Source organism: Macrobrachium nipponense, chromosome 32, assembly GCF_015104395.2.
Source record: "Macrobrachium nipponense isolate FS-2020 chromosome 32, ASM1510439v2, whole genome shotgun sequence".
Classification (NCBI taxonomy): Eukaryota; Metazoa; Arthropoda; class Malacostraca; order Decapoda; family Palaemonidae; genus Macrobrachium; species Macrobrachium nipponense.
Genome location: NC_061094.1, coordinates 12,780,008 through 12,790,412, shown reverse-complemented (window position 1 = coordinate 12,790,412; position 10,405 = coordinate 12,780,008). Strand labels below are relative to the sequence as shown.

The window sequence follows — 10,405 nt, the reverse complement described above, 5'->3', positions numbered from 1 at the left end:
TAAGTTCTCCAAGTTTTGAACCTGTAAAATATAATGATAAAAGTTTGGAAATCAAGTTGCAAAGTAACATAGTTTAGGCAGTCCTGAATAACTGATTAGCTTATTACTAAAATTTCTTTACTTAAAATTTTTAATTAAGGGCAATAAGTTTGATGGTTGTGTAAGAAGTCACTGAGTCTGCCAAGTTAGCTTTTACCAGAGACATTCCTCCAAACTGTTCAAAAGACAAAGAAAGCAGTGGGTTGGTGAAGTTCACTGTGAGTAGGAACAACTCAGAGAATATGGGACTTATGATTCAGGTGTTCAAAGATTGGGAGAGAACACTTCATCACAGTTTCTGGTGTGGTCCTTAAACTCAGATCAACACCAGCACAAGAAATGCAATACTTTTGCTACTGTGGGGCTTTTAAAATTTCTGTGGAAAATGCAGGCTTCCCTCTTGAAGTTGTGTTCATTGGAGAGATCTTCCATGGTTGTTAGGTATAACAAAAATTGACAAAAATTTTTAAGTAATTTATTTTTTTCATATGTTGCAAAGCTGAGGTCTTAACAATAAGAAAAATCTTTTAGCCCCAGCTAGAAACCAGTTAAAAACAATCAGATTGTAAATGCAAAGGAATCTGGCATCTGGCATCTGATGCGTAACTGAGATGAAAGCACCGTTGAAAGAGTGCACATTGAATCCAGTGATGCATCACTTTCTTCCAACCCAGGATGAAAAGTATGAAGGGTGGCTAGAGGTAGGCAGTCAACGTTAAGACCTCAAGTTCGTTAGCTATGAAAAATACTAATTGATTAAAAATTGTCATTTGTTCATACACGGAACAAACCTTCGGTCTTGACAATAGGATGGACTCATACTTGGAGGGAGGTATGAGAATCCTGAACCGACTGGGGGTTCAGCACATCCGATCATTCTTGGAAATGAGATTGCTAAAGAAGAAGACCTCAGCCTTTGAGATGTTGGATATTTGGATATCTAACACTCAGTCCACTGGGTTCTAATACAATGAAACATGACCAGATTCATTGCATTTATGCAAGTCCAAAAGAACTATATCTGTTCAGTCAACAAACCATGTCTTCCACACGAAATGGGTTTGCCACCACTCCTCACTCCCTTCCTGGAGAGAGGAGTCTAGCTACTGAGAAGCATATTAGCATGTTGCATGGAACATGAAAAGTGCTGTAACAGTATGCCTGTAATGCTCACCTGCATCAAGCCAGTTCCAGTGTATGATGTGTCTATTCTTCAAACTGCCTGCAGGAATGAAGAAAGGAGATAAGGGAAAGAAAAGAGGCCAGTCAACTCCCTCATTCCCTACTCCACACAATCATCTTAGGCAAGATACAAAACTGTCCTGCCAGGGCATTTGTTGAACAGCCACCACTGGACCCTAGGAAAACATGTCTAAGGACCTGTGGGCAACGTTCTTCATGCAGAAGAAAGCGAGTGGTTTGAGGTAGGCATAAACCAGCATTCACAACCTATGAACAGATAAGTACTTTAAAATGCCAGGGAGAAACATATTCTTCTGGTGTTATGTGCCTCTGCATGAACCCAATCTGTGGGAGAACTTGACAGTGAGGAGTCTGCTTGTCTAAACACCTCGCGTAGACAACTGAAAAGGTGGACACCTTCTTAACCTGGCCTGCATTAACACAAAGTCTATGACATCACACCTGTAGGAGACAAGATGTTCAGATAACTACGCAGTGCCTGATGGAAACCTGAAGCTTTCCAACCCTTCCATGGAAGCCTAGGTCAAAAGGAAAACTGCATGTGAGTCGCTGTTTCACAGGAAAGATCTCTCGTAAGAGATACTGGATTGACTATAAACACATAAATAGATAAAAATCTTAGTGATTGGAGGCATTTCTCCACAAGAAACTGGCGAAGAAGGTTGTGCTAGGGAGGAATCTCTCTCGACTGCTCAGCTTGGGGTTAAGGAACTACTAGGGTTAACCAAAGACTTTGGAGCTTGACAAAGGAGTAGCCCTTAAATCTCCTCTCGCGAATTGTTCAAGAACTCGTGAGCCTCCTCCAAAGGTTTGGGTGCTCATATTGAAAAGCGTCTGGCCTCGGGCCATGGAGCATACAGGACAACCAAGTCCACATCAGAATTGGAGTTGTGTAACTTCCTCGGAATATTCGAGGAAGGTAGGTGTGGCATTGTTCTGCCTCCCAGAGAATTCCCAGAAGGCATAAAGGAGTCGTCTTGTCCAATGAACAATCCCGGGACTGTGAACAGAAGACCCATAGCTTCCTTTCAAAGAGAAGAGGTCTAGCATTGGTCTTTCCAAGTAGGCAGAAGAAACAGAGGATAACCCAAGGGGAAGTCCTACAACAAAAGCTCAGCACAGATATATTCTAAATATCCTACTGCCAACTTGTGTATTGTCTAAGTAATTGCACTGTAGAGAGGGGAGAAGTCCTTGATCTGGCCAGGAAACGTGCCTCTCCAACAGAGGAGACGTCCATCAGCATGTTACTCATCAGAGGGAACGTCTTATGATGATAGAGCATCCCCCCCCCCCAACACTTTGACTAAGGAACCACCATGGTGGCATTCCTGAGCAACATATCTCAGAGCTAAGATGGATCTTAACTACTTCAGGGGTAAGAACACTAGGATATTGTGTTCCATTATCTAATTGTGTGTGAAAGTCTGCATTGGTTATACAGACACTTGTCTGCAGAGGATATTTTTAAGTTCTCCCATTATATTTGGGTAAGTTAAACTGTTTCCGTCACCATACGGGTTAGATGACTGCTCATGCAACAATAAAGTGATCCCCAATATCTTTGAGTTAATCTTTCGTTTCTTACTTCCAGAGATAACCTTTTTCTGCGTGATTCCTCTCCACAACTAATAGTTGGTCAACTTTTTTCCCACGTGGCCCTGTCAGTAGTCACTCCAGTAATAGCTTTGTTTTTGTTGTTTGCCGCAGCACCCCAGGTGTTGTCCTGCTCTATAGGCTGTCCATCATAATAAAAACTTATCATTTTAAGAGTCCCTAACTGTAATGTTTTGCTTGAGAATTAATTGTTGTAAATGTACTTTGGATAGCTAATTATGAAATTCTTGGACGAGCCAAGACTCGTCTTACTTTTTCCAGAAAGCCACAGAAGTTCCAGAATTATGTGCCAACTTGGCTTATTTTTTTTAAATCCTGTAGTGGGAGGTATTTTAAAAAAAATAAATTTTATATTAGTCAGGAAAAGTGGGAAAGTCATATAAATTCAACTCCTGTTCAGCCTCCCATTTTGTTCCAGTTAACAGTGTTGCCAAGGGTGTCATTCCCAAACCTTTCAATGCCTAACAAGATCACATTGCATACATTAGGTCTTTGCTAGGCTAAGTAGCTGAGCTTACATGAAATGGGTCAGTACACATGCACTTAAAGTAATGTACTAAAGTGTGAGTAAGCATCCGGTATGATAAGAAATTGTTTTAAGCTGGGCATAAGCAACTGCACTGAGGTGGTAAAATGTGATGAGTGTACATTGTTCCCTTTTAGTTTGAACTATTAAAATAAGCAGTTACAAATGTTTTTAGAGGGGGTCTGGTTTTTGAGCATTTTAAATAGCCAGTTATAAGCCTCCACTAAATGTAGTGAACCTTCCATTTGGATTCCCTGGCATTTTTATAAGCAGCATATGGAAAATTAAATCAAGATTTCATTTTCTCTTGTATTCTATTTCTTAACTGATACTACACTGTAATATAATCACATATATCACAATATCATATAAATTGCATACAAAGCCAATATGCATAACAAAAATATACTGTAATTGAACTTTATCTCAGGAAACTATAACTAATAGTTGATCGACCTGATTTCTGTTTTCATGCTCTAAAAATTGAGCATGAAGGTAAATGATACTGTTTTAAAGTACAAGGTGAAGTAGTTGCCTTTGGAGAACTCTTACATACTAATTAATACCGGCAATAAATCTTAAAAGTATGGAACCCTGAACTGTAATGAACCAAATGTTATAGCTACTGCAGTATGATATAAATAGACTAAACAATAAATACAGTTACAACATACAGCTACTGCTATAGCGAACATGCAATACAATTATATCTTTGATGAATGTGAGATCTAATACTTGAAATAAACTAGTGAAATGTTCAAGTCCTTATCCTAAGTACAGAAATTCCCTGTATGTAATACTTTAGAGGTTGAACTTCAGTTTGAGTTGTGCCAAAGTCCATTCTGTCACATTCAATTCTGCTAGATCTTGTGGCCTTTCTGAAAGAGCCAACTGTAGTTTCTCCAACAACCGTCCCCATGCCCAGCGCTCCTCTCCACAAACAAGTGTCACACTCAGTGCAAACCTGTAAAGTGAATTTACAAACCTCTTTCATTTCAAAATACTACTGTATTAGATATAATATTGATACATGGCTGTCCTTTACAATGCCATTTACTAAAATTGTTGAGAATGGGCTACTTGGCACAACAATTCCAATTAACATTAATACAAGCAGTCCCCTGGTAATCGGCGAGGAATGGATCCCCCAACGAGAACCAGGGACTGCCTTACTAGCCAATAGAAAGAAAAAAATATAAATACTAAGTTTCAGTTGTTAACACTGAAATGTACTCTTTAATACAAACCTATTAGTACATATACATGGGTCTTAATCTTGCAGTCATCAGCTGCTGGACACAAAAACAAGTGGAAAAAACTACTTAACCATGTACCTCTGCAGGGTGGCAGCAGTGGTAATTCAGTTATTTCCTGTGTTTTCAGACTTTGCACAAGTGCAGCGTCAGGATATGGGGACTTTGTCATACAGACTTGATACATTTGTATCATAAAAGTAGTTTTTTCCTATGGAAATACAAACCGCTGCCTTGTATGCTGGAGTGTTCCTCAGCGTGAGCTGGACATGTCATTGAAACAGTAACATGCTCTCTACTGTTTGGTTGTTTGAAAATGTTTCTTCATCTGTAGTATGTCTGGTATTTGTTGCCATGTCCTCATAATGGATGGTAAAAAAAAAAAAAATTGAACAACAGAAGTATGAAGGACTTCAGTGGCTGCTTTAACCATTAAGGGACAGGCTAAATATATATTATGCACACCCTAGACTGGGCAATCTTTAAGGTTGGCCAATTTAAGAAAAAACACTTAATTAAAGAGGAAGATATGCATATGCAAATGCACATCTTGTAGAAAAAAAATCAAAACATTGTTCTATACCTTCCATAGGAATTTGACAGTGAATATTTACAACCCTGTGCAGGTTGTTTTTTCCGAGACACTCATAAATTTTAATAAGTTTTACATGTTTTTTCTAATAATTTCTTTTGTTTTATTTCGTAAAATTATAATCATAGCTCACACAATATCATAACAGGCTAGAACTAAAATCAGTTACAAATTCTGAGCATATTTATTGTAGAATATTTACAAGACTTACTGAGACAGGGAGATGCAGTAACTTTTTGTGAGGTATACATGTATTAGCAAAATTACAATTATAAATGACACACAATCAGAAAAGAACTAAAACCAACAGCAATCCCTGGGTATATTTATGAGCAAATACTTAAAAAGATGTCATGGGATAGAGAGAGGGAGTACATTCCAGCATCAAGTTTCAAGGCATACTGATTGCCCACTGTCCTGTACTGAGCTACTACAGTTGCCATTACAGTGGACCCCTGTACTCGTGTTCTTTGGATTCCCGGACTCGTGCATTTGCGGATTTTCTCAGAACATTTCCCCCATTATTTGTGGAAATTCATCTATTTGCGGTATTTTTCTATGAGAAATATCCAGAAATTCCTGGCTTTTTAACCCTTTAACACCAAAGGGGTATAATAAAAATTATCTCCCGTATGCTAAGGGGGTCTCGGAGTGAGCGCCAAAGCGGAAAAAATATTTTTTTCAAAAATCACAGCGCGCTTAGTTTTCAAGATTAAGAGTACATTTTTGGCTCCTTTCTTTGTCATTGCCTGAAGTTTAGTATGCAACCATCAGAAATTAAAAAAAACTATCATTATCATATAAATAATGCGATATATGATAGCGCGAAAACAAAACAAAATTTCATATAATATTGATTCAAATCGCGCTATGAGCAAAACGGTTAAAGCTAACAAGTTAATTTATTTTATTGTATTGTACACTAAATTGCGATCATTTTGGTATATAACATATTGTAAAACGATCAAAGCAACACAGAGAAAATATTATCACAAAATGATGCATGAATTCGTAATGCGCGGACGTAAAAAAATGTTTTTTCAAAAATTCACCATAAATCTAAATATTGTTCTATAGACTTCCAATTTGTTTCAAAATGAAGATAAATGATTGAATATTACTATACTGTAAGAGTTTTAGCTTACAATTGCAGTTTTGACCATTTCGGACGAGTTTAAACAATTGACCGAATGTCGAATTTTTTTTATCTACATGAAATTGCGCACATTTTCATATATAAAACTATGAAACACCTAATATGAAATGGAGCAAATATTACGAGAATGCGACGTACGCATTTTGGAGATTTGCGGCGGGGAATCTGTGTGCGGAGGGAAGGAAAGTTTTTTTTTTTTTTTTAAATTCACCATAAATCTAAATATTGTGCTAAAGACTTCGAATTTGTTTCAAAATGAAGATAAATGACTGAATATTACTAGACTGTAAGAGTTTAGCTTACAATTGTGTTTTTCGACCATTTCAGTAGTCAAATTTGACCGAACGTGGTTTTCTCTATTTATCGTGATTTATATGCAAATATTTCGAAAATGAGAAAAGCTACAACCTTCAACTATTTTTTTTTGTATTCTGCATGAAATTGCACACATTTTCATATATAAAAACTTTATGTAACGGCTAATTTAAAATGGTGCAAACATTACGACAATCAGACGAATAAATTTCTGATTTTTTTTGAAGAGTTACCACGCGGACGTAAGGAAAAATGTTTTTTTTTTTTCATAAATACACCATAAATCGAAATATTGTGCTAGAGACTTCCAATTTGTTGCAAAATGAAGGTAAATGATTGAATATTACTAGAATATAAGAGTTTTAGCTTACAACTGCGTTTTTTGACCATTTCGGTAGAGTCAAAGTTGACCGAAGGTTGATATTTTGGCCAACAATCATTATTTATATGAAATATTTCAAAACTGATAAAAGCTACAACCATGGTTGTTTTAGTTGTATTGTGCATGAAATTGCGCACATTTTCATATATAAAAACTTTATGTAACGGCTAATTTAAAATGGTGAAAACATTACGACAATCGCACGAAAAAATTTATGATTTTTTTCGGAGGAGTTACCCCGCGGACGAAGGAAAAAGTTTTTTTCATAAATTCACCATAAATCGAAATATTGTGCTAGAGACTTCCAACTTGTTGCAAAATGAAGGTAAATGATTAAATATTACTAGAATATAAGAGTTTTAGCTTACAATTGCGTTTTTCGACCATTTCGGTAGAGTCAAAGTTGACCAAAGTTTGAAATTTTGGCACATCGTTATTTATATGAAAATATCTCAAAACTGATAAAAGCTACAATCATGAGTTTTTTTTTGTTGTATTCTACATAAAATTGCACGCATTTTTATATATAATACTCCATGTAACGGCTAATTTAAAATGATGCAAAAATTATGTCAAAGTGACGAAACAATTTCTGAGATGTGTCACTGATACTTTTTAGTGCGATAAGAAAGGAATTCGCGCTTGCGCGCCTGTGTAACGATTTGTAAACAAAACACACCTTGATCCGTGAGCTCCCAGCATCCCACAAGGGCGCGTAATTCAAAAGTTTTCGCCTGGTAGGCCTATAAGTATTTTTCTGCGAATTTAAAAAAAAAAAAAACTTTTTTTAAAAAAAAAAACAACTTTATCGACGTACCATACGTCCAATCGGCACCCGACAAGACAATTTATATCGACGTTTAATAAGTCCAATCGGCGTTAAAGGGTTAATCAATTTCATTATAAATGCACTTTTTGTGATATAACTTAAAAAAACCAAGTATAAAAATTTTTAGTGGGTTTTTATATAGTTTCAACTGACAAAATAGGCTGTTTTCAGCATTTTTATAGGGGCTCTAACTATTCACGGATTCTATCTATTTGCGGGGAGGGAGTCTGGTACACATCCCCTGCAAATACGGGGGGACCACTGTAGTCATTTATGGATCATTGAAGTGATGTGAACATCTTTCCCGCTAAATTCAACCAAATCGTATGGTGTAATGTAATAATACTCATATGAGTTAGTCCGTCCATCACTCAAAACCTGTTACAGATAGTGCAACCTCAACTTAAGGTGGGGGATCTGTTCCAGCGCTGTACTGTAATTTGTTTTTACGCTGTAAGTCGGTTTTTTCGCCATTAACGGCACTTTAACAGCGCTCACGGCTTATGGCAGTGTGCCTAACTTGATGTTGCATCAAGTTACAGCGCTATTAACTTGATGCTTATTGTTGCCATTAGCACCGTCAATGGCGCTGTAACTTGACAGCACCGAATAAGTGCTGTGAGTCGAGGACGCACTGTAAAGCAGTCCCTGGTTATCAGTGATCCAGTTATATGCCGCACGCCTAGTGCCATAAAATCGGCGATTTATGGTATCATAACAGACCGAGTTCCGGTTATCAGCCCCATAAGGCATAACATACCTAAAAGAGGTGCCATAAGCGCCATTATGGTGCCATAAATAGGCGAGGTTCAGTAATGGCGGTTTTTGCTAATCAGCATCCCCGCTTATAACCAGGGACTGCCTTATGGGTGGCTGGATCCCAAATATTTTTGTTCCTTCTACAAGGATAGTTCCTGCAGCCCTGATTTTCCTCTAGAGAAGTGTGCCAGCAGGTCAATTCATCAGTGAAAGAAGTTTGGCAAGAAAAATAAGAGGTAGGCTAAGGAGCATTTACTACTGTCTTTGGGAGTTGTTCCACCAAGTCTCTGGTTCTCTCCTCCCAGACTGCCCTACCTCACTTTATGCCCCTTCTACCTCAGTCTGAGAGGGGTATGTAAATGAAGGTAAGCAACCAGCCGCTTCATCTTGTCTGGCTCAGTCCAAGGGGGTACATGTTTGAGGTAAGACAACCTGCACATGCTCTCTAATAGTGGTGACACGAAAGGTACGATTCAAAGAGGGGGTTAAGTGAAAAAATACAAGTGCATACATTCTGCCTCTTCCTCCTTGTCTTCTGCTCCTTCCTCCTCCCATAGAAGGAAGAGGACAAGGAAGTCTTCTCACAAGGCATCTTGTCAGACTTTTGAGCGAGTGCCTTTCTGTTCTGAAGGTCAGTGGTGGTACGTATTAGCTTACTTGCATGCGGGAAGTCTGCCATAGGCAGGGTTAACACAAGTTCCCTATTCTTTCCCACTTTAGGATGGCCGGGTCTCTTTCTCTTGTGCATTTGTAAAGTTGGCACTACTCTCTCATTCAACTCATACCTGATCTCCGGATTCAATGTGTGCATGCTTAACAGGTCACCACAGTACAATACTAGCAATGAAGGGCAAGACCCTTGGGCAGAATAATGCAAAGAAACCAAAGTGCATATCTTCTGTGGCCCCTCCTCTTCTGCTCCCCCTTCCTCCTATGAGAAGAATTCAAACAAGTTCTCCATAAAGTCCAATTGGACACAGAGGGTGCTGTAACTGTCTATAGTTAGTGGTAGCGTTTGCTTTCATAGGCATGACTGACATGGGGCTCTTATGCATAATTAGAACCCCATATCCCTTCCAAGACTTTAGGACTGGCCAGGACTCTTTCCCTCATGTGTCAGCAGAGGTATGTGGAGTTGAGTCAGTGCTCTCCTCTTGTTTTAATTTGTTCATGATCTCTGTATTGTGTGTGTGTGGAGGCATGGGCTTCAGCCATAACAAGTCCCCACTGTATGATACTTAGGAGATCACAATAATCTGTATGTAATGATTGTGCAGAACCCTGGGCAGTATCTGGTTTGTCTAGAGCACTGATGTGCACTACAGTAAGACCACTTGCCTGTTGCCTCCAGTTGTTCAACTCCAGACAATCATATGGAGTCATATAGGAGGGATGACTTCAGTCTGGAACATGCTCTTTCCAAAATGCGGTTGTAGAAACCTGAGTGAGTATCTCTCACCTCTACTACTGCTCCCTTGACGAGAAGCGAATTCACTTCTTGAGAGTGAGCCGCAAGCTTTGATGTACCTTTTGAGCAAGTCATCAAGGTGATCGACGATGTTACCAAAGGAGGAGCTTTTGTAAATAGGATCACATAACCTTCCCTGAGAACTGCGACTACCCAGGGTTCCACTCCTCTTGAGTCCCATTCCTTGCAAAAGGTATATGGAGTCTTGCTTTTACAGGAGTGCAGAAGACTATACTTTCACTTCTGTGACATTTTAAAGGAGGACT

General features: G+C 38.5%; 1 protein-coding gene across 1 annotated transcript in view; it reads right to left on the bottom strand.

Annotated features, from left to right (window-relative positions):
* Positions 1-3,689: 3,689 nt before the first annotated feature.
* The window catches only part of LOC135207228 (coiled-coil domain-containing protein 103-like), a 132,000-nt gene continuing 125,284 nt past the window's right edge, over positions 3,690-10,405 (bottom strand). Inside the window, 1 exon segment of the mRNA XM_064238857.1 lies at positions 3,690-4,349. Within this exon segment, the coding sequence (XP_064094927.1) occupies positions 4,187-4,349 (163 nt within the window). The 3' untranslated portion in view covers positions 3,690-4,186.